The sequence below is a fragment of the Pelodiscus sinensis genome, chromosome 5 (genome assembly GCF_052426305.1).
Source record: "Pelodiscus sinensis isolate ZL-2025 chromosome 5, ASM5242630v1, whole genome shotgun sequence".
In the NCBI taxonomy this organism is placed as follows: domain Eukaryota; kingdom Metazoa; phylum Chordata; order Testudines; family Trionychidae; genus Pelodiscus; species Pelodiscus sinensis.
Window position 1 is genome coordinate 65,020,624 of NC_143056.1, and position 25,260 is coordinate 65,045,883.

Here is a 25,260-nt window from a genome sequence, read left to right on the forward strand (position 1 = left end):
AGTATTGCTTAAGTGGTAATGACTGTGGAATTGAGTCGGAATGAGAGTTATACATCTGAGTTACACTAAATAGAAGAGATTCCTTCTGTAGCAAGGAGACATACTTTTAGCTCAACTGGCAGATCACGTGTCTGTGAATGATGGGGGCCCTGATTCGAAGCTTAACTTTTATTTCCTCTGAGTAATTTCATAGGCAGCCACTATGTTGCTGAAAAGTGACACCCTGTCTGACACCAGCAGAACAGAATCCAGTGTCAAACAGTTTGTACCGCGAATTAAAAATAAGGCAGCAATGTGAATAAGAGCTTCAACTATTTAATATTTAGGGACATATTTTCAAAGCTCTTTTATTTGCACCCACAGCAAATGAAAACGGTGGTGTATACAAACCCTACATTTTTTACACGCACACACACACACACACACACACACACGCACGATTGTTATAGATGCATGTTAATATACACTGCAGAGGCAGGTATCATATTTACTCTTCTGTGCTAGTAAAGGAGGGACTGAATTTTGAAAACTTGGCAGATCAAGACTAAAAATAAAACAGCAGTGTTCTTTAGGGGTGAAACTAATCTCACAGGAGAGCAGAGTGTGGCTCCTGATCGCTGACACAAGATCCTTGCCACTCCCCCACAGCCAATGTAAAAATGTCAAGTGGCCTGTAGTAACTAAAAGACTCAGAACTGGAAATATGAATTAAAAGCTCTGAGGGCCAATATCACTTTCACTGGAAGTACTGGAGAATTTTGCAGTTAAAGACAGCATCACCACAGTCCCTCCCACCCCCCAAACTCCTTCTCCTGGCTAAACCAACCCCAATCGCTCATTCCTTCAGGGACCTAACCTACCTTCTTACAATGTCAGTTGGTTCAGAATGTTTCTAAACAGGAGTCTAAATGCAAAAATAATGTAGCTCCAACTTTCCATCATGAACAAATGATCCTCCTGCACCAATTGCATGTTCTTAAAATGCTATAAATCTTCTATTTTGTGTGTTTTAACCGCTCCCTATTCAAAATAAAATCTACATCAAACATTAGGAAGGCAAAGATTATTCTCAATAGACCTGCGGCCTCCACAGCTAACTACAGTGATCCAGCTGCTGTTTCATTAGTATAGGAGATGACAAAATTCCAGGTTCTGCTGGTCTCTGATGACACATCTAAACATTGCAAAATCTTAGTAGTCAGCTTGAAAGCTGTTACTAAAATGATGGTAAGATAAAGATAATCATGTTTTACTTTGTCAAACAGTGCAGGAGGGGAATTTCCCTCACCTTACAGGCATCTGGAAGACTGATATACGCTGAATGCATTTGCTGAGTTTTTAAACACTTCTTTGGGACATTTGTTATAGATGCATGTTTCTTGGAAAAGCCATGCCAGCATACACAGCAGCTTGCAATACTAAATAGATTTTACAATATCCAGGATCAGAGCTCAATAACTTTCACAAAGGGATAGGGTGCTTAAAGGGCAATGCAGGGGTACTCTACCATGCCCTGGGTGAAGTCTTGTTCATTACTAAGGTGCAGAATTGCTCATTACAAAGCACCCTTCTGAGACAAGGGTCAGAATCATCCCTGGAAGAAGTGATGATTTTGCTGCACCCAGAGTGGTGATCAAGTGTTTCGCTGTAAGTGCACAGGCACCATCCCATGTTCTCCTGCTTGACTTACAGTGTGGATGGTTCCTGTGCTATTTTACCTGATGCTTTTCTTGTAAACTTTGGACAGTTGCTGGGGACTGGCCATAGTCCTTGGAGGAAGCCAAGGGGAGCTTCTCATGAACCCAGGCCAACTCATCATCAACATCCTGGAAAAACTGGTACTGCAGCTTGCTTGCTTCCAAACTCCCACGCCTCTCCTGCAGTGGCTCACTTAGGTGCTTGTACCTGCAGATTTAAAATGGAACCAGATTAACACAATAGAGAGATACTGAGCTAACACAAGCAGGAGAACTGGCTATAGAGGGAGGGAGGAAAAAGAGAGGAAGTGAGAAAAGAGAGAGGAGAAGGAGGTCAGAGAAAGATAGAAGGGGGCAAAAAGAAACAAAATGGGCACTCACATACCTGCGCACCACCTGATTGACCCTCTCCTGTATCTCATCTGCAAGGAAATGCTTCTCTTTCTGGAATTCCTGGGCTGTGTCCACAAGTACTTGTAGCCGATTCCTATGGCTAGCAATATCTTCCTCCAGTTCCTCTTGTTTCTTCAGGAGACTATTTAAAACCAGCAGGTCACTGCTATTGTCTGGAGCCTTCAGCTCACTTTCCACGTCTCCCAGCCATTTTTCTATGTCCTCCACACTCCTCTGGAAGCACAGGGCCTGAGGGTAGGCAGGAAGCAAATGTCAGCAGCCATTTAGGGGGTAAAAAATGCCAGCTTCCTCACTTGGGATGGGGTGGATCATAGAGGATCACAAACTAAATATGAGTCAAGTATTTAGCACTAACAGGAGAAAAAAAGCAAACATCATTCTGGGAAGTATAAGCAGAAGTGTTGCAAGCACGACATGAGCAGTGATTCTTCTGCTGTACTTCACACTGACTACGTCTCATGTGGAGTACTGTGTTCATTTCTGGGTGCCACATTTCAGGAAAGATGTGGACAAACTGAAGAAAGTCCAGAGAAGAGAAAAAAAACAAAACAAAACAAAACATGACCTGTATGGGAATACTGAAAAAATCAGGTGTGTTTAGTTTGGAGAAGAGTAGACTGAAAGGTGATGTGGTAACAGTTTTCAAGTACATAAAAGGCTGTTACAAGAAGGAGGGAGATGAATTGCTCTCATTAACCTCTGAAGATAGAACTAGAAATGGGCTAAAATGGAAAAAAGGTTGGGTTAAGGTTTTATATAAGAAAAAACTTCCTAACTATCAGGCCTTGTCTATACTACCACAGGCCGTCGACCTGTTACGCAACTTCAGCTAAGTGAGTAACATAGGCGAAGTCAATGCACTTAGATCTGCTTTCTGTGGTATCGTCACAGTGGTTAGTCAACAGCGGATGCTCTCCTGCTGATTCAGCTTACTCCTCTTATTTTGGTGGAGTATCAGAGTCGATGAGAGAGTGCTCAGCAGTCAATTTATTGCATCTACTAGACATAATAAATTGACCCCAGTGATGGATTGATCACTGCCTGTTGATCTAGCCAATAGTGACATGTCCTCAGTACTGGAATAAATTGTCCAGCGAGGTTGTAGAGTCTCTGTCATTGCAGATTTTTAAGAGCAGGTTGGACAAACATCTGTCAGGGATGGGCTAGTGATCCTTAGTCCTTCACTGAATGCAAGGGATTTTCCTAGATGACCTCTTGAGGTCCCTTCCCATTCTATGATTCATGCCCAGGGCTGCTGGTGGATGTGATATTTTGGCACATATTGCTCAGCATCCTTTTCTGGAGCTCTGGCCCTAAACAAAAGCTTCCATTCAGCAACACCACAAGAGAATATAGAAGCAGTCCCAGACTTCTCTCCTTTAGAGTTCCCACCACTTTGTGCAAGATTCAGTGCAGCTTGTTATTTGCTATGGTGATTAACTCCTTAGCTCCAGTGGTTTGGTGCAACAGTGCATGTGAGGCAATAGGACATAGATGAGACTTAGCACTGCTGCCTTGCTCTGTCACTGGAAATGGCAGCAGAACCTGTCCCCAGCTTTACCTTGTAGGCATCCTGTAGTTTGGTCCTTTTTTCATTGCAGTTTTGCAGCAGTTCATCCCAGAGCTCTTTCATTTCTTGCAGCCTGGACTGAATGGCCTCAGGAACGTAATGTCCTTCTTGCAACATCTTCTCTCCTTCCTACAGCAAAGACCACAGACATCACCACCCTCTCTATTAGCCCACTGCTTCATAATGTGCCATCTGTTCTTCTAAGGCGTGTGCTTGATTATGGTTATCAACACCCACTTGGGAGTGTACGCACTTGGGAGTGAGAACCTGCTTTTATAATCTTTAGTAGCCCTTTACATAACACAGGAGGTTTGGTGGGGATAGAAGAAAACTATCTTAAGTCAACACTATTGCTGGGGATGGGATGGTAGCTGAGCTTGCCAGACTTCAGGTCTCTAGTGCTATTTGACATGCCAGCCACTTATTGCAACAGGATGTCCGGGGGGTCAGTACTGATTTACAAAAGCACACTACAGTCTCCTGGCAGAGGACCAATCTGAGGTGAGAGTACACAACAGACTGATATTGAATCTGATTTGCTGGCATGGCATTAGTAAATGCCCATTATCCAGTTCCTTTCTCATCAATGCCCGGGGGTGCTAAAAGCAGGCCCTCCTTGTGTACTGTATGATAAAATCAGAGTCTGTCTATTTCTATCATACTTCTCCAGTTTCAGATGCTTATAGATTAGATGGGGAAGGGGAGGAAGAACATCCAGCAGGCTGGCAACTTTGCAGGTATGTTCTCAGCCCATGAGCAAGTTTGTATTATATCCTTCTAAAGTTAAATAGAGGCATTGTTTAGTTATGCAAATGGGAGAAGTGGGAGAGGAAGGAACCCATAACAGATTTGCAGGTGCAGATTTTCCTCTACACAATAAGTCAAAAACTATCTTTATAAGATCATTTCAAATAATGTTTTAAAGGCACATGATCCAGGCGGTTCAGAGAAGACTACAGCTGCACCCTGCAGGGGTCTACAAACAGTTAATACTGCAATACTCAGGCACAAAGAGATAAACGTGGGTTGAAACCTCACTCTTAACTCTGAAGTGTATGTTGTAATGTAAAGCGTCTTGTACATGAATAGTGCAACAACAATTGCTGAACTGAGTTTAAGTTAAATAAACATACACGTAAGCATTCCAAGACTCTCCATCTAAAGGTTGTATGAGATACCTTGCCAAAGCTTAATATGTTCCATTTTTAGTGATAATTCCCCTTACATTTTTGGTGCCTCTTAAAACCCTGGATTTGACATGCTCCAGGCTGTTAAGACTAAATGTCAAAGCCCACTTTACAAGTTGGTAAAATTACTGCATCCATTTTGTAGATCATCAAGTGAGGCAATGCCAGGTAGAACTTAAGTTAATTTATCCTGGAGCTCACGAGTGCCCCATCTTGTTTAATATCCTTGTGATTCAAAGATTCTGTTTGGCCGAACTTTTCCTGCCACTCCCCACAACAGTCCCACGTCTCTTACAGCCTTGGTGCTGTCTATGCGATTTCTGTTGGCCATGATCTCTGCGTGGAAAGTCTGGTGTTTCTGTAGCTTGGTCTGCAGGTTGCTCGGGTCCTTCCAGCTCTCATCCAGAGCAATACTGTTCTTCTCATTTATCCAAGCTGCCACCTTGGATGTGGGGAGGGTCAGGTGGGAGGACACAGAAGAAGACAAGATTTTTTTAAGCTACTCAGATCTCATTTTCTAGGATCCCCTTTAACATATCTAAATGTGGGGCTGGTTTATGTAGAGTAACAAAAATTCTCCCTTGAATTCTCCTCTGCATGCCTCCCCAATCTCCTCCTGTCTACCTGAAGGAGTTCCTCACTGTATCTCCAGCCACTAATATTCTGTCTAGCTCACATGACCCTAAACACAGTGGCATTATCCCTTTCCCACAGGGTGCGCACATGTGTGTAGGAAGGGACTGTCTCCATAGTTCTACTCACAAGTCTTTTGTGTCTCACAGGGAAAAAACTGCTCCGTCCCTTTCCACTAGCTCTCCAATGTGGAATGCACCCCCTTTAATATCTGCATTTCCTGCTGTGTGTCCAAAAGACATCACAGGCTATATTTATCTTGAGCCACAATGTGAACTCAATTTAAGAGGAATAAGGGATCTTTCAGAAAAGGCTTTATTTTCTGAAAGATCCCCGTCTAGACTGGTGCTTTTTTCCGGCAAAGCTCCGAGCCGGAAAAAAGCGGCAGCCATGTTTATGCAAATGAAGCGGGGGGGATTTAAATCCCCGCTTCATTTGCAATTGCGATGTGTCTAATTTGCATCCCTTTTATGGAAAAGGGATGCAGTCTAGACACAGTCCAAGGGTTTTCAGACTTTGGATGGCAGGTTTAAAAGGGCAAGCTTCTAGCTGGCTTCAAGATACTTCATTTCCTTGAGCCGCTACAGGTATGGGCCACATCAGTGTTCCTTCTGAGGTGGGCTTCAGCACAGCTTCACAGGTGATTAATCAGCCCTGCCCAGTCAGAGGCTCAGGGCTCAGTGCACAGACCTAACTGAGTAGGACTGATTAATCACCTGTGAAGTTGTACTGCCCTGCGATTTAGAGGGAACACTGTCCATCCCAGTTCCTGTTGGCCCCAGATCACTGTTCCCAGCCAATGAGAGCTGCAGGAAGCGGTGTTCTAATTTGCACCACTTCCCACAGATCCCATTGGCCAGGAACGGTGGTCTGCAGCCAATAGGAGCCATGATTGCCTGTACCTGCAGAGCAGAGGTGCAGGTAAACAAAGCAACTCAAGGCTAGCTAGTGGCTTTGCCCTTACAAGCTATAATCCAGAGTCTGAAAAACCTTGGTGGACTTAATTTTAGATGGAGAGGCAGGTGTGGCTTGAGGGCTGAAGAAGATGCCTTCTTTCTTTGCACCCATATCCTCCAGTCTCACGTGATACCATCATAGCTTAATTTCCTTGGTTCTTTCCTAGTAAAGAAAACTTCAGGGATTCATGCCCATGAAGCACTGCTAAACCACCAAATGTTTTAAGAAATAACCACAATATGAGTGAGATATAACTGTACCTCAAAAGAATTCTGCAGAAACCTCTGCAAAAGCCTAGATTCCTCCAGCACATGCCTGCGAGCCAGAGCCTTCTCCAGCAGTTTGTCTTTCCTGTGACAGAGAGAGACATGAGGACAAAGCTACAGCAGAGGGGACTAGTTGGCATAAGTGGTTAGCATTTTAGTTTGTCACTTTGAAAACTCATGTCTGCACTGTGACCTTAGGTTCCAGTGAATACCTAGTCATATAACCCAATTACCATATAATTCAGCATGTGTGGCAGACTTGCTGCCCAAGACTGGAATATCAGGGGTTCAGTCGTTAAGCACTATTAAAAGTTAAATATGCACAGCATAGGTACACACTATACCTGTTACCAGCTAGCACTACCAGTGAATGCCTCCACAGGCTGCCACATGATCAGCAAAATAATGTTAACATTGTGGCTGTATGCACATCACCTATAACATTTCTTGTTCCGGAAACTGGGGTCAGCCTTGGAAGTTTATCATATTAAAGCTACATTGTTCTTCAATGCAGCCTCTCCCATCATTACGAAAAACAGTAAGAAGTGTGACAAGTAACTGAGGCCTTAGGTAAATGCATACATGAGAGAACATGGTCACGACAGCCCTCTGGTTTCTTATTCATCAGGGGCTATGTCTATGCAGCATGGCATCCCTAATATCAGGCAGGGACATGGATTCAGTACAGATGCAGGGAGATGTGCATCTTCCTGAATCACCAAAACCTCTTCCTGAATCACCAAAACCTCTTCCTGCACCAACGAGGTGCTCCTTGAAAGACTCCCATGAAAATACTGACCTGCCTCAAGCCCCCTAAGCTTGCAAAATTTGGCAGGGCCTCAGCACAAAGTGCTATGTGGACTGAGTACAGATGAATGTCTATGATCCTGCTAAAAGATCTAAATAAAAAGGAGTAGAGCTGGAAGGGACTCATCTGGAAAGGTAGTGTAACAACAGTGACAGGGAAAGGGTGAGGCTTTACCCAATGTTCTCGCTAATTTTTCCACCCATGGGTAGAATAAATTTTGTAATGAGCACCAAAGCAAGTGTGGATGTGCACCACCAGTAGAAACACATGCTGCCAACTGTGGGTGCTCTGCTAATCAGCTGAGCAGCATTTGAATGTCTCCTGGGTGGCTGCCCAAGTGCTCAGCTTGCAGGGAACACTAGCTTTACCTCCTCAGAACAGCCTGACACTTGTTCGAGATGTTCTCCGAATCGTAATGCTGGTTCTGCCTCAGTTGCTGTGCATAGGAAGCCATCACATTGATCTTCTCCATCTGGGCTTCCAGAGCCTTTTCAAACTGCACGTGTTTCCGCTGCAGGCTCTCCACACTAGACACAGAATCCTGGATGGGATTCAGTGACAATGTCCCTCATTAGAAGGAAGATGCTCTCAGAGTCATACCAGTCACCACATTCAGGATACAGGAATTAAGCCGTCTTTACCCTTCCCTCACAAACTGCCTTGGAAATGTATTGGCCTTTACATTTGAGAACACAGTCCCCTGGCCTTCAATGGCTTTCTACCTACAACGTGGGGGCAGCAGTTCAGTGCTGAGCAATATTCTGTCTGCTTCAGTGCTGAGCAATATTCTGGATGCTTAGCTCCATACACTGCAATGCAAGGACAGAGCACTCAGAATTGCCTGGCACAAAGAGCAGATTGAGGTTTGGAGATACTGAGTTAGTAGGAGATATCTGCCCTAGTAGGAAGCCCCAGGAAGAAAGGCTATAATATTTTAGTGGATTTGAGCCCCATTTAGTCATACTTCAACCTTGCAAGAAATGACAAGCTGGGATCAGAGTTAATGAATAAATATATCAGAGAGATAGACTTGCACCAGATCACCAGAACCAACCTATGAACTTTGAGAAACCTCAGATCCAGATTTCAACTGGATGACTCAAGTCTAGTTTTATCAGAAGCATGGAAACTGAAGTCCCCTGAACTTTGTGATCCAAACTTCATGACTCAGATCTCTCTCTCTTGCAGAATCAGAGGTGTCAAAATGCCATAACTTTCATTAGACATGTTTCTCCCATTATTTATTTTCAGCCAGGACAGCACCAAAAAGCATTGGAAATCTCTTGAGGAAAGTTATCATCATGAAATTTCTAGCCCTGTTTTCAGATCACAATGCACCAGAGAAGCATCCAAATACCCAGGCATTTGTACTCTTTGGAGATGTGTCATCAGTAAATACAGCAACATCGCTGAAAGGCAGAGAGGACTCAATAGGATATTTTCTGTGCTCTGATGTGCTGAAGATGAATGGGATATATATGGTGTCCTATGAATTCTTGGTATATTTCAAGGGATGGTACTGTACATGTGTATATCCACACAAAGCCCCCCAGAGGCAGACACCAACACTGGACATATTCCATGCTATTAACATGTTTTCTTGGGCCATATGTGACCGGTCACACAGGTGTAATTTGAGATCCCATCTCTAACAGGACTGGGTAGAATGTCTCATGACATGTGATGTTGAAAGCCTGATGTAGTGGGGAGCTTCGCACGAGGAAGAGCTAGAAGGGGATTTCCAAAAGCTCACAGAGTCAGTTACACCTCCCCTATCTTCTCCCAGACATCTCCCCGCTCCAATGGAGATGCTCTAATTATCCACCTCACTTACCCCTAAATCCTCATTGGCCAGGAAGGCCTCTTTGCTACTGAGCCAGCTCTCGTTCTGCTCCACATAGCCAAAGAATTTCTGTTTAAGAGAGAAAAAGAGCAATGGCAACCACGAGTCCAGTCTCTCACCCGTACAATAGGGATAATACTCATCTTGTAAAAGTGTGGCTGGTGAATACTTACTGCTGTACAGGACCACTGTGAGGATTAATTAGCTAAAATAGACATAAGAGGTGTATGCAAACAGTGTCCATAAGTATACCAGGTTAAGTATTTACCCATTAATAACAGAACTTTCTTGCTAGCATATACAACGAATCAGACTCAGGGTACTGGATTTTCCCATGTACAACAAAAACATTTCTAGCATATATGCCAATGCTGTGGATCAGAATCTCCCACCTTTATTCACAATGTATAGTACTGTACTTTGTGGGCAGTCCCAGTGCAGTAAGGTACTATGCAAATAGAGAAAAGGAATTCAAATCTAGTCCTAAGTAAATTGAATTCTACTCTAGTGAGTTTAGAGTTCAGCACACTCTTCGGGATCCTGTAATCTGATATTCACTTGACATGTCCAAATCCACACAAGCTTTTTTTTTTATTAACCAACAGTCCCATAAACAACCAGCATGATTTAACACTTCTACATTTGTCACCCAGTTTTGCCATCTTACTTGAAGAATTTTACACATCTGACCTAAAAGCTGATTATTCTTTTGCTATGTTTGGCGTAAGTCATCCTTTTTTTCTGAGCCATATAGAAGAGTGGAAGCACTCAGAGGGTATGTCTACACTACCCCGTAGTTCGAACTAGCGGGGTAATGTATGCATACCGCACTTGCTAATGAATCCCGGGCTTCATTAGCAAGTGCGGTATGCATACATTACGCTAGTTCGAACTAGCGGGGTAGTGTAGACATACCCAGATAGTGTGCTGATGAGCACCATAGAAAATCCCACGAGGAAATTAATCACTTTCTTCAGACCAGTGTTGGAATGATATGCAATCAATAGGGCTTAGGGCTACACATTGAACAACAAGGAGAAACAAAATATTCTATAGCTGCTCATTCTTTGAGCACCAGCCATCTTGTGCATGGTGGGAAAAAATGGATGTGATCAAGTATTAAAACACTGTATCAAAGCATATGCACAAGGGGACTAAATAAAAGTTGTGCAAACAGCCTTAATTTTGGCATTTCTAGCTTGTGAGAGCTTGACTTTGCAATCTCAATAATGTCCTTATAATAGATTTTGATGTGTAATATATAAGTGAGGTTATCACATGAGTCTGTGTACATGTCCTTGCTGCCTGTGTGCCATTCCAAATGAAGTCTGACCCATTCTTTTTGAAATGCACCGAGAAAGGTTAATTGATGCTGCATTTTTGATCACTTACCTGTAAGTCCTTGGCCTGAGTGAGTTTTACATATTGCTCCTGCCATGCCTGGATCAGTTCAGATAAGGCTTGTTGCAATCTGGAGAGAGATTGGTGGATCTCAGGAGTTGCATAGTGACCAGAATTGGCAAGTTTCTGACCAAAGCTGTTGAGTGAGTTGAATCTTTCCATTCGGGTTTCAATCTCTGCCTAAGTATATTAGAAAGATTGATGTCAAAGATTTATGGAAAGTGAGCTATTCAGGATATAGGTCTTTAAGGGAAGGAAATGGACTGCATTTTAATCTTCCAACACTCATATTTGTATGGAAAATCATTCACCTTTGTGCTATGTCACTGAAACAGCAAGAGAAAGTCTAAACAAATACATGTGGAAAACAAATGCCCTTATTTCTCCAAGATGCACTGGTCCCCTGCAAGTCAAGACTATGATTTGTTTGGGAACATGATGGAAAATGTTTAGAATTAAGTGGCCATGGGTTTTTAAGTTGCCTAACATCATTCCTTCCTCTCAAAAAGAGTGGCCTGAGGTGGCAAACTGTACGTGGGATTTCTCTTCTCCTGTCAAATAGATCGACAGGAGGTTGTTTCATAACAGATACTGTGTAACCTTCTTTCTTGGTGTTGAAGTGAAACATGTTTAAACTGCTCTTCTAAAGTGAGAAAAAGGTAACAATATGTCTGTATAATGAATCCTTAAGGTGAAAATGTAATGTATTGTGAGTTCGATAAACAATGTGGAAATTGCAGCATAAACTTTTTGAAAATAAAAAAATAATTCAGTAAAATAAAATTGGGCACTCACTTTTTAGTAGTATGGACATGCAAAACATCAGACAGTTGATGAAATAGTAATCAACTGAAATTAACACTGCTGATTCTTAGATCCAGCTTTTCCTTCACTATTAAGCTTTGAGGACATAGCTTTTAGCTTTGTGTAAGTTAATACTTAACAGTCCATTTTATGGCTGGATATTTGGAATGTACAACAAAATATTTTGGGTGAGGCCTCTTTCTACTGCATTGTAAAATTATTAAGCTTATTCGATTTATTTCTGACTTGAAAGAAAATTGGCAGCACTCAACACTTGTATCCAAACACAGGAAAATATGAGGGGGTTGTTGTTAAATCCAGATTTAGACAATTAATTAGAATTATATTCTATTAATGCTAGGACCCACAGAACATGTGGACTTTTATTAATAATTTTTGTTAATGATTCTGGGAATTATGACTGTTAATAAAGGCAACAAAACTGCAAAGGATTTCTGAAAAGTGAGGGGGGAATCACATGATAAAAGGTGATGAAACAGCTAGGATGGGGAAGAATTAGTTATTGTATGATATAGATCATTGTTTTGCAAAGTTAATTTAGCCATCCCACCCTTAGTAGGAAACCTGAAAAAAAAAAAGTTAAGAAAGCAGAAAGGGGAATAGATGACTTAAGGAATTTGCACTGGGATAAGGAGTATTTTAGCTTGCCATGTTTAGGTAACAAAACGGGGCTAGCACAGTGGTAGGCAATAAAACGTCAGCAGTTCACCAGGATTAGCCCCTGGTGGGCTGCTGCTGCTATATTTATGGCCACCTCCGTGGGTATGGGTGATCGTAGCTCCCATTAGCCAGGAACGGAAAGCCACAGCCAATGTGATCCCCCTTACCTGTTGAGGTGCAGGTAAATACAGCAGTGCGGGGGCCCACCAGGGATTAACCCTGGTAGAGTAGATCTGGCCTGCAGGCTGGTATTTGCGCATCCCTGGACTAGCAGCAACTCTAAGTTACCACTTACCAGCCATTCGGTACCCTCTGTGAAATAAGCTAGTGGTCTCAATCCACTGCCTAATGTCTTCATCACAAAACATAGCTCATAACAACTGGTGTCAACTGACACCCTTGTTAGCAATCCCAACAGAGTGGTCAAGGACTGAATGGGCTGGAAGACTGAAGCACTTCTTTCTATCTAGAGGTAGACTCTTCAATTCAGTGTTAATGAACACTGACAGGACTGTTTAGAGAAACACAAATGGCCACATAGCCCATGCGGTATCTGTTCTGGGGATATACAGGTCCCTTCAGTCTCCAAAGACGATATTCTGGCATTTTCAGCCTTTTTTTTTTCAGTAAGAGTGAGGCCCATCCAGTGTGGGGAGTACGTCCATCATAGGGCGTTGTGACAGACTGCTGGCTAAGCTAGAGCTCTGCCACGGTAGCCTGACTAAAAAGACTTAAGGGAAACAGCTGAGCAAGCCCAGGTCTGAAGAGCTATTAGAACCAGCTGTGGGCCTCACAAGGCAGAGGAAGAAAGCCAGGAGGAGCAAGGAGCCAGGGTGTGGCTGAGTGTGCTCCCAGGCAGATAGAGGAGCTGGCTGAATTGACTGTAAGCCTTGTACATAGAAGATGGTGGGAACTAACAATAAAAGCATGGGTGACTGCACCAGAAGCGTCTCTGGCTGATTTGTGGACCAGAAGGGGTACGTCTAGATTACATGCCTCTGCCGACAGAGGCACATAAAACAGGCTACCCGACATAGTCAATGAAGGGGGGATTTAAATATCCCCGGCTTCATTAAAATAAAAATGGCTGCCGCACTGTGCCGGCTCAGCTGATTGTCAGCACAGCGCGCGAGTCAAGACGCAGATCAGTCGACAAGGGAAGCCTTTGTCGATCGCTCCCTTATGCCTTGTGAAACGAGGTTTACAGGAGCGGTCGACAAAGGCTTCCCCTGTTGACCGATCTGCATCTTGACTTGCGTGCTGTGCCAAAGATCAGGTGAGCCGGCACAGCGTGGTGGCCATTTTTATTTTAATGAAGCTGGGGATATTTAAATCCCCGCTTCATTGACTATGTTGGGTAGCCTATTTTACATGCCTCTGTTGACAGAGACATGTAATCTAGACATGGCCAAGGTGTCCCAGATCAAGAGGCCTGAGTGGGGATTCCGCCACAGGCGTCCTGCTGTGAGTAATTCCAGTCACAGAACCCTGGGAAGATTCTCCAGGGGATTTAATTATACGTGATGATCATTACTTGCCTTTCTTTCGTGATGCTCTTCAATCATGCTGTCTGCCTCAGCTGGGCTCTTAGGAAGGCCCCCTGCTGCCATTAAGCCTCTGATTTTTTGAGTCCAATCTAGGAGCTCTTTCAGATCCAGGTTAAACTTCTGTAGCTGGTAGGAAGCTGCCAGCTTTTCCCTCCTGCCACATGAAGTACAATTACACATTCGGTAATACACAATCAGTCTACTTCCTTTCCCTGCACAGCCCCTACTCCTGCACCATTCTCTACAAGAGTGACTCTCAACCTTTCCAGACAACTGTATTTTAGAAGTCTGATTTGTGTTGCGGACCCCCAAGTTTCATCTCACATAAAAACTACCTGCCTACAAAATCAGACTTAAAAATACAAAAGTGTCATAGCACAAAAATGCTTACTTCCTCATTTTTAACCATATGATTCTAAAATAAATCAATTGGAATATAAATATTGTTCTTACAGTTCAGTGTAAAGTCTATAGAGCAGTTTATACAAGTCATTGTATAACATTTTAAATTGTATTGACTTTGGTAGTGGTTTTTATGTAGCCTGTTGTAAAATTAGGCAAATATCTATATGAGTGGATGTACCCTCTGAAAGACCTCTGAGTACCTGCAGGACTGCATGAAACCCTGGTTGTGATCCAAAGCTCCTGCTGGGAGAAGCTAAGGCTAGGGTAATTTGTAAACTACAAGTCAGCCAGCATTTCCAAACAACTCCTCACAGAATTGCTGTGAAGCTGAGTTCACAGTAGCTGTAAACTGCATTAGAATCACCATGATGACATTATTTTCTTGAGTGATTCTTCAGGAGAGGCCAGAACTGAAGCAACTTAAAATCCTTCACAGTCACTTCCTTAAAGTGATGATTCCTGCTCAGGGCCAGCCTTTGGATTTTTGGATGGACCTGCGAAACCATCTTTCATCCTCATCCAGATATAACTGCTGCACACAGTGATCTCACCAGGGCTCATCAGAGGATTTGGGGGAATTTAGAGAGATTATTTTTGGGATAAACCACAGCTTTATTGGACTCATCTTACATACAAAAATATATATGTGGAACTTCAATTCCATTAAATCAACCACATTCTGTCACACAAGTAAAACCCAGCTGTCTGCACTTAGTGGCCTGTGGCAATTGGCTTCAGGGCCCAAAGGAGCAGCTCTATTTCTGCTGACAGTCAGATAGCAGCTGGGTAGAAGGCTTTACCTTTGTTTGGCCTGCCCTTGGAGTCGTAGCCAGTTATCTTTCATCTCTCTTTGCTTTGTACTCAGTTTGTCATTTATGGATGGATTCCTCTTGCAAAGGCGGAAAGATTCGAACTCCAGTCCCTAAGGAAAGATTTATAATGGGCTACATTTACTCAAATTAGTTATTGTATTGGTTTCTATGAGCTAATCTTTCCATTCAATCACTCGAAGGAAAAGTCCAGGTTTTCAAACATGGGAGCCAAAATTGTGGCAACATATTATAACACAGGCAGTTGTTGTATGCAGACTCCACATTGTGTTTGCAAATAATCATCCAAATGCACAAAACAAGTGACTATAAATGCTATTTTGCACACACACTTCAACTGACACAAATGCTGTTTTTCCGTGTGTAGGTGAACATTTATTGGTACCACTTAGGCCCTGATGTTTGAACATTTCACCCTTAAGTAATAAGAATACTTTTTCCTTTTCTATATAGAGTATTATTGTAGTGGTATCAGTCTCAAGATATTAGAGAGACAAGGTGGGTGAGGTAATATCTTTTATAGGACCAACTTCTGTGGCTGAGATAGACAAGCTTCTCTGGTTTATTGGCCATTGGCATGAGGGTGACGAACACGGGAGTTCTTGCCTGTTCACACTGGTGACTTGAAGGTGAAATGATGGCAGCTACAAGGAGGCTAAAGATCTTTACAGTGTAGGGCATCGAGACAATAAAAACAAATGTTGATAGATAATTGGCTATAGATTATAGGTTTGAATGTTTTCCCAAAATGTTTTCAGGGCATCACTAATTGCCAAGAAGTAACATGGGGTGTTCCTATGGACTTGACAGGTACAGATACATGATGTTACTGACATTGCCTTGACCATCAGCACAGGGTCAGAAGCTCATTTGTCTCTGCTTCAGGAAACTGCAGTCCCCAAACATCACTTCCAGTGTGGGTTTGTAGTTTACTGAAGTGCTACTTAGTGAGGTTCTGCGACCATTATTTAACTCAGCCTGGCCAAATTGCCCAGGATTACCATCTGGATTCCCCTACCCTCCACCATGAAGATGAAATGAAATATATATATCTATAAATAGTGAAAAATTTAAAAGGAAGAACGTTACTTGCCCATCAAGAAAGCATATTTGTCTCTGGTAAATAATATTTTGCCAGGCTGCTTTAATCCATAAGGAAATGTGTGTGTGTGTTATATGGAAGGGAGGAGGAATCATCAGAAAAGATATTTATCCTACGTTAAATTTACTGCAGGATATACCTAATAGTATGTGAGGAACAGACAAATATATATGGTGTTCACAAATAATCAGCTTTTTTATAGTATTATAATTAACCAACAGGATATTATTCTATTAATTGATCACACATTATCTGCCTTTGCATGTTTTTTTTCAAATAAAGTTGAAAGAAATTTGTGGTCTCCAAACAGCCATTTGAAATAAGTAATTATCCTGACATCTCCAGTTGGTAACCAAATTGGGAACACTAGCTTATGTGACCTGCACCACTATTTGGGGATCTTTACACAATTTATGAACTTATCTTTACCAGACTGCAAACTCCATTTTGAATGTGCAGCCTTTTGCCTTCTCTGTTGTCTACCTGCTTCAGTATTGGGCTGAAACTCTAAAGGCTGGTGGCAGAAAAGAGTCATTGAACTTAAGTGCTCTTCCATTGACCGGGAACTGTTTTAAATCATAATGGCTCCCAATGAAGTTTTGTAGGGGAGAAGTTGCCTTGGTAACAAAGATACCTGGCAGAGGTCTCTGATCATCTGGGAAGCTTGTGAGGATATAAGAGATATAAACTAAGATGAGTTGATTTGTCTGGGTCTTTGGACATTCTGCATTCAGCTAAGGAAAAAAAAAGCAACCCAGAATATAGGGGCCTACATGAAGCTGTGGGCCCTGCTTGCTTTCCTGGACCTAGTTAGTTCCCAGAATGAGTTAGGGAGGGGCATTGCAATTAGGATGTTTGTCTTGTTGTATATGTGCTATACTCTCCTGCGCTTTATATCATTAGGTAAAAGGGCAATTGAGTTAGACTTACAACTACTTATTAGCTTCTGAGAGATTCAAATGGTGAACCAGAAGACACATCATTTGGTGGGGTTTTGGAAGAGGATGTATTAAGTATAGAGGAATCTGAAGGGTTAGCCCGGTGCCAAAGGGGCAAAGCATTTTTCTGCTCTCAGAAAGAGGTGCCAGATAGGAGTGTGCCTAGAGACCTTAATATTGGGGCACTGCCTGCATCCTATTTAGACCCTCGAAACTTAAAACATTCAAGGTTCCAAGAACCCAGAGCCTTGGATTTCTCTCTCAGCTGTATTGTGGGTGGCTGGCAGGGGGAAAAGACTGGATCTGTGTCAACCTGAACTACTGCCTGTGAAGTTGAAACGTTATCCCTTAGTCATGGAAAGGTCCATTTTACATGCTCATGAGTTGCTGAGAGTATTAAAATTTGAGATTTGGCCATTCTGCTTAGGGGCCTCTACTTGAAAACTGTGCCCATTGAGTTTTGCCAGTGTTTAGAGCAGAAATGGATCTGTGGTTTTGGTTCAGTCCATTGCTGTTATAGAAGCCAACTTGCAAGGATGTGATAGGGATCTGGATCCATACTTTCCACAAGTTTAGGGAAAGGCCAGTCCAGGATTGAGGTGTGGAATCATCTTCAGACAAAAGAAACATGATGTGCTAAAAACATACATCCCCGTCTGTCTCAGCTTTAGAACTTCAGAAAGGTATGTATACGACATGTTGGGATTGAGGGGAATACAAAGGAATTACAATCCTTCATTATAAAAAGGTCTGCTCTTAGGCCCTCTGAGTTTTCTATCTGCTACTTCCCCATCCCAATTAATTCAGCCACTCCGAAGGAGCTCATCAAGCTTTTTAGCACAAACAAAGGAAAAAAAATCAGAGCATTGTTCTAGCAGCCCCAATCTGTAACCTCTACTCTTCAACCTCTCACCTCCATTTTGGACTTGATGACACTGATTTCCCTCTCCATTTCCTCATGTCTTCGCATCAGGTTCGACACACTCTCCACATCTTTCCCATAGTCCAATGCTTGTATCACTGCACTCTTGGGGGAGAAAGAAGAAGAAAAATAACATCATCATATCTCAGCTCCTTCAAATATTTCCTTCCTCCTCTCTAAAAGCCATTTTAACCCTCTCTTAAATTCCAACAATGAAATCACAGTGACAGATCTCTATGCCACTTATGGAGGTAGAAAAAGTGTTGATAATTCTTTGGCCAGTTCCAGCCCTGCTTAACTTGGTGTGTATCTTTATATATATAGCTTGTATATTTAACATAAAGGCAAGAAAGACTCTCTGTTTTGTTCCATCCCCCTTCTTCCCCCCCAGAAATCAGAATACTAATGGGCAAAACCTATAATGACAGGGCTTTCATGGGAAATTTATCATGCCTAAAATTGCAATGAAAGCGCATTTTGTGAAAACTGGAAGGGATTTTTTGACTTCTCAGAATTTTGCTAGAAGTGAAATTTTGGAGACTCAAGAAGAACTTGGAATTAATCAGAAAAACACTTATAGAAAATTTTACAACAATTTTTTTATCAAGTTTAACAAGCACTAATGTATGTGTGTCTGCTGATTAAAGTTATATAAGAATGATATAAAATCATGCATCTGAAATAACTTAGTTCTCATATAACATTTTGCTTAAATAGGTTCTAAAGCAAAAAGCAATTATGGGTATTATTATTCTCCATTGACAGATGGAGAAACTGAGCAAAGAGAGAGATTAAGTGACTCACCCAAAGTCATACAGAGGGACAGTAACATAGCAAGGAACGGAACACTGAATCTCTTGACTTAGTGTAGTATCTATCCACTACACCTTGCTATTTCCATTCTAAGGGATCTGTCCACCTCCTGAATGACTAAGCATGGAGCTAAAACATCCTGATTAAGTCATATTTCAATATTAAATGAAAAAACATTTATTTTTTACCCTAATCTGTAATTTTTGACAATTACTATTACCAGAAGTCATTATATTTGACTGCATTTCAGTTTTGCTGCAGACTCTGGTTCATAGGAAACTCCAGGGACAGTGCAGCAGTATATTACTCTACCTGAGTTTGCTCTACGATTTACAGATTGGTTAGAGATTTGTCATTCCTGTTTCGCACAGAGGCTATTATAAAAGTTCACCTTTCAATGCTCATTCTCTCTCTAATAATTGGACTAGTGGGAATTCATCTACTTTTACCAGCTGCCTACTTATCTACAGGATCAAGTGATTCTTCAATTTACACCATCATGAGCAGCTCACCTTCTCACTAATTCTCTCTGTGATGTCATCAATTTCTCTGATTAATGCATGGATCTCCAGGGCTCCCTCCAGCTTCCTTCTGTATGCATTCAGGTTACCATAGAAACTGGTCCACCTTTTATTGAAAAGATAAGTTTAGAGGAAAGAATGAATTTAGAACCTCCACAGGTGCAGCTAGATTGCATTAAAACAGGGGATTTCTGCTCTCCCTCTCCCACTGACTCCCCCTTCTCACAGTAGCACAGATGCATCTCATAGGTAAAGCATTAACCTGTAGGAAAGTGACTGTTCTAGGATTTTACGAGCCTAGGTAAGGGGCTCTCAGAGGAGGATAACAGGAAGTTCCCAAGTATTGGAAGGGATTCTTGCATGGAACAAATCCTGACCCAACTGCCAGAAATCCATGCTGCTAATTCTCGATCTGGGCCTTGGGCTGTGAACCAGCAAGAGTGGAAGAAGTTGGCTAGGAACACAGGTTTTCAGGGGTTGGGATGGAACTAGTTTGGAGTCAGACAGGGTCAGATGAGGGACAAGTGATGTTGGCCGCAAACAGAAAGCAAGGAGAAAGTGAGAATCTATTGTGAGGAGAGAAAATCTGTGGTGGTATCAGCAGTTTGCAGAAGAACTAGAAAGCCTGATGTAGGCCAATATTACACAAAGACAATTGGGTAAGATAATGGGAATGAGGGATGGAGTGTTCTGTTAAACACAGATCTCAGGCTGGGTTCCCTGACTGTCTGTCGCCACTGCCTGTATCTTCAGGATTCTATTGCCCTGAGATTCCACCCTCACAGGAAGGGAGCAAGGCATCCTTTTAAAACTTCCCCAGGACTACCTGGTGATCCATTGGAAGTACTCTATGCTACCATGCATAGGAACATGCCCATTACTATGCCAGATGCTTTGGCAGTCTCTACAGGAAACTCTTATTGGCTGGAGGTGGAAGCTAGCATGTTGTACGTCATATTAGTAGAAGAGGAAAATTTAAAGTGAGAAAATTTGCGTATGTATATCCAGCCTTTCTTCAACCAAGCCCAACCCAGCTCAGCCGTCTTCTCCTTTCATAAAACCATTATGACTGCTTTAATTGACCTTTCCATTGTCCAGAACCTGGAATGTATACTCACTTTTCATTAAGCTGCTTCCGGCGCTGATACACTGTCTTCATCTCTCCCTTGTTCTGTCTCTCCAGTTTCATGGCTAGGGCATTGATAGTTTTGATGTGAGCATCATCTACTGTCATCTCCTAAGAAGCCAGAACAAGGAAATACCATTTGTGTGCCCAACATACCCATAGCTGTGCCAGCTACATAGAAGATCTCAGATCCAAATGCTATCCCCTGATATAGCACTCTGGTATCACTCTCAGACAGAGATGGAATTGTGGGAACCAGGAAGTACATCACTATGAAACCAACAATGGTCAAAGTTCCATACCAGGGCCTTAAGGGCTTCCTATCTAATCAGAGTGGAGACTGTCAAACAAATCACCACATTGTCAGATATAATCCTATCCTAAATTGTATAAATCTTTTATTCTTCTTGCTTCCCACATAGCATACTATGAAAATGGTAATATTGTATATGTGATGGATAGCAAGAGTGCTGGCCTTTTCTGAACATCCCAGCATTCAGCAATCAACCGTTTAAACTCAGGTGTCTAGGAGGAGTTGGCAGGGAACCAGGAAAGCCAATGGGGGAAGGTGTTAACATTTGAAATAAAAAAAAAACGTGTTTGCTTTTTCTTCTTTTTGTGACTTTTAAGCCAGGAGTTGGGGGGAACAAGATTAATTGAATCAGGTAGAACTACCATGCCTACAAAGAATGCTGGGCATGGAAATGGACTGGACTCTGAAGCATGGATCTGTAGGTAGATAGAGAATGTACATTTAGATGGGATCAGGATTTTGTTGTTGTTTGTTGTTGCTTAGTTAAATGTCTCTTTGCTAAGTCCATGTGCCTCCCCATACATTGTACTTTAAGCTGTATTCCAGGGATGGAATTTCTCTGTGTTCTTAAATTATTATTTTCTCAGTTGCTTTAAAACACCTAGCAACCAAGTATTCTTTATCAGTATATCTTCTTTGTTTTGTTAATAAAATCACCTTTTTAAGTCAATGATTTTATTCTTGTGCCCTGGAAGGTAATAGCAGGTTGGTGTATACAGTTGACTATCAGAGATTGCAGTTTGTTTTCTCTTTTTTTTTTCTCCAAGCTCTCTTGTGGTAAAAGAGCTTGGGGTACCCCTCTGGAAGAAGTTCCCAAGTGCTTTCTTCTTGGATTCAAGAAGAAAAGGGATTTTTCTCACTTGGGTTGTGGCAATTACCTCCCAAGGCCAGGAAATCTGTGATCTTGGGAAGCTTTTAAATAGAAGCCTACAAAAGCAAGGTATTTTTAAGGTCTCTTGTGGTCCCCCACCTTCTGCACTCTGAGTGCCAGAGTGGGGAACATCCCTAACATGGTGGCAGTGCTGGTGGGATCATTTTGAACCACAGACCTCAGGATTTTAAAAGGACACTTTTTTCCCCTTTTCTTTTACTGTTACGAAGTTTTGGGTGTTTTTTTCTTTTGCTACCTGTGCTTAACCCTTTGGTTACTGAATGCTGGGATGTTCAGAAAAGGACAACACTCTTCCTATCCAACACAGTATATAACTCATTTTCTGAGCTTTGCCACATTAAAGGTTATTCTTCTGAAGCATGACCTGCAGCCAGTTCTGAACAGTACATGGCACTGAATGCAAAGTAGATGCATTCCAACACTCAAAAATATCAAATGTTGCCGTAAGTCCGGTAAATCACTAACTCAGATGGGAACCATTAATCATGGGTCTAGCAGAAGTACCTCGGCAGGATGCCAGCACTTGGATAATAGAAGTATTGATTCCATCTGCATTTTATAGATGCTACGTACATGCATATTTCTAAGTGTACTCTGCTGTGATACACAGCTGGAAAGTGAACACACTAAAAGCATTCTATATAGAATATAATCCATCTGATCCAGGAAAAACTATTCTAATGAATCAGAGCCCTGCAGTCTTCTCTGCTGAAGGATAGGAAATGACTCAAGAGCCAGAAACCCTCAGTGAACCCATATTCCACATTTCCATGCTGCTAATTCCCAGTCTGACTATTGGGCTGAAAACCAGCAGAAGTGGGAGATACATAGGACCATTGCCCCTAGGCTGGTAAGTCACCATCCTAAACCCAGGTTTGCCTGGCAGTTAACCCTGTGAGACTGGCGAAGAATCATTTACTGGAAGGGTGCAAGAAATTACCCAATGCCCAGCTTCTCTCCACTTGTGCCACTGTGCTATGGCTGAGCACTGGTTCTGAGGGTGATCATTACAATGCGAACCTCTCAGAGAAGTGTATGGAACAGCATCGGAGAACTGACTATGATGGCAATTTTTCTGCCGCCTAATGCAGAAACTAGCAAAATATATCATTTCCTGAGGCACATGATCCACGTAAGAGCTACCTTGACCTTACCTTAACAGGGCTCAAAAAATAACTAGATAAGTTCATGGAGCTTAAGTCCATCGATGGCTATTAGCCAGGATGGTGCCCACAGCCTCTATTTGCCAGAAGCTGGGAATGAATGATGGGATGGATCACTTCATGATTACCTGTTCTGTTCATTCCCTCAGGGATACCTGGCATTGGCTACTATCAGAAGACAGGATACCAGTGTGACTGACCCAGTGTGGCTGTTCTCATGTACCTTACTCCCAGAGCAACTTGAGGATGATATCATTCTCCCCTCCCCAAGTACACCACTCCTAACTCTTCCTTTTGGTTGCCACTTTCTATATCAATTCTTCCTTTACTGTCCTTTAGATGCTAGCTCTGCAGGTGAGGGCTAAAGGCCTAGTTCAGGTTTCTTCTGGACTTTTCTAGCCTTACTTCATTGATATCTGAAGTGTGACAGTTTTGGTACTCTGCCTACATACAACACAACTGCATTCTTACAGGGACTCCTAGAAATAGGAGGCACTGAAAAGAAAAGGCCAAGATTTCTTTCCAAGCCCCAGGTACCTCAGGACTCTCATTCTTAAATAGTATCAGTTTCTCCATCTGCTATTAGTGGGGAGAAAAGGAAGGTCTGAGAAGTTCTGACATAATTTGGCAGCAGTATAAGGAAGGATATGGGGAACATGGGCAGATACTGCTAAAGGAAACTCTCACAGACAGACCTAATATTTCCCCCTCCAGATATTAAACAGGGTTCCCGGCTATCATGTTAGCCACACAATGAAGGTATTCTTTCTTGATTGCACACTGAGACCTCTTTGCCTTTGCCTAAATTAGCACTCCAATTGGGATGTGCGAAAGCCGGCTGCAGTTTGTCTCCACGGTGTATAGCTCTGAGATCTCAACAAAGAAAGCTGAACCAGGCAGCAAGGGTGCAGTTGCTCTACAGCAGAACCTGTTTGTGAGTGTTCCAGATGGCCCCGTGCCCCACTTAGCACATCCACAGAGATGTGACCAACACAACAATAGTGACACCCCCAGAAAGGAAGATCTTAGAGAGCTCAGAAGAGAAAGCTGGACCAGGCAACTGTCATAGCACATTGCTTTTATCCAATATGCAAAGTGTGACTATATTTTATAATCATCATCAGTGAGAAGCAGGATGTGCAGCATAAACAAAAGACACAAAACCACACTTTATTTAGATAAAGAAATGTAAGAAAATTGGCAGTTTCAGATCAAGGAAGGAAATGTGGAAGAGGAAGCCACATGAGACCTTTTTTGGAGGTTCGGTTATGACAGGCTGGAACATGTTCTAGGTACAAATCAATCCAAATTGAATCTCACCTGAAACTACCAAGTTTTGCCTGTTTTGACGTGAAAGTGGAACACACTGAGTTTTGCATAGTTTCTATCCAAACCCATTTGAAGCTCACACCAAATCTAGCCTACGGTCACTCAAAAGAGTTTCGGATTTGCAATGCAAAATTTCAGATTTCACTGCCATCATTTGTACAGTGCTGTAGTGATGTCATCAGACATTTGATACAGTGGGGCAAGGAGAGCAAATAATGGCTATTGTAGCAGGTTTTGAACTGGCAAAGCCCCCTACACTTCCTTCTGCTCTTCCTTCCCCTAAGGAAAATTAAATGGTTTCAGTAGTTGTGATGTGCGGCTGTGCTGAAAAGCTAGTTTTTGGTTTGAACCATGCCAAGCATAGGGGACTAGGCATGAAAACTTCTCTTACCCCTGATGCTGCTCCATGGAACTCATTCAGCTTTTTCGTGAGCTGCACACAGTGTTCATAGTCATTCCCCACATCACCAATATTAATCATCACTTCCTGGGGAAAGGAAAAATAGTCAGGTTGATATTCAGCTAGCCACAGGACTCAGCTCAGGCCTAGTATGGCAAGTAGCCAGCATTTCCCATTATAAACCAAAAGTGATTTCACTCATCCTACAGCCACATGCTCTGGGAACAGAATATTGTTTGGGATGGAGTTTTGTACATCAGGGTCCAACATTGTTTAAAATGGAAGTTTTCTATGTCCCCGAATATCACATCCCATTCTTGGCTGCTTGCCCATGCACCTTGATTGCAGAAACTGACACCAGGAATAGAGATTGGATTCCCACAATCTGAAGGACATGTTTTGATAGCAAGATAAAGTAGTCCTCATTTTGAAGCCCCAAATATATCTACCGTATTTATTTTTTTCCCCTAAAATGGATTTTAGAATTCATAAAAGTGAAATACTATCATAATGGGCTGAAGCATGGCGCTGCAGAGGATGGCGTTTTGCAAGTTTCTGTGACACCCCTATCAAAGTGCAATTTATAATGATCTACAGAACTCTTGGACCTTTCCTTTAGTCCTGGTCTCCAGCTCTGAAAATGCATCTTATTTAGTACCTGGACTTTTTGCAGGACTTAGGCTTCTACTAAGCAGAGA

At 42.3% G+C, this 25,260-nt stretch overlaps 1 protein-coding gene across 1 annotated transcript in view; it reads right to left on the reverse strand.

Moving 5' to 3' along the window:
- The window catches only part of SPTBN5 (spectrin beta, non-erythrocytic 5), a 134,888-nt gene that overhangs the window by 32,336 nt on the left and 77,292 nt on the right, over positions 1-25,260 (reverse strand). Inside the window, 14 exon segments of the mRNA XM_089778512.1 lie at positions 1,719-1,905; positions 2,083-2,339; positions 3,673-3,810; positions 5,164-5,310; positions 6,719-6,809; positions 7,901-8,073; positions 9,367-9,444; positions 10,768-10,952; positions 13,796-13,962; positions 15,014-15,135; positions 17,997-18,110; positions 19,331-19,445; positions 20,458-20,576; positions 24,554-24,649. Coding sequence (XP_089634638.1) covers positions 1,719-1,905; positions 2,083-2,339; positions 3,673-3,810; positions 5,164-5,310; positions 6,719-6,809; positions 7,901-8,073; positions 9,367-9,444; positions 10,768-10,952; positions 13,796-13,962; positions 15,014-15,135; positions 17,997-18,110; positions 19,331-19,445; positions 20,458-20,576; positions 24,554-24,649 — 1,989 coding nt within the window.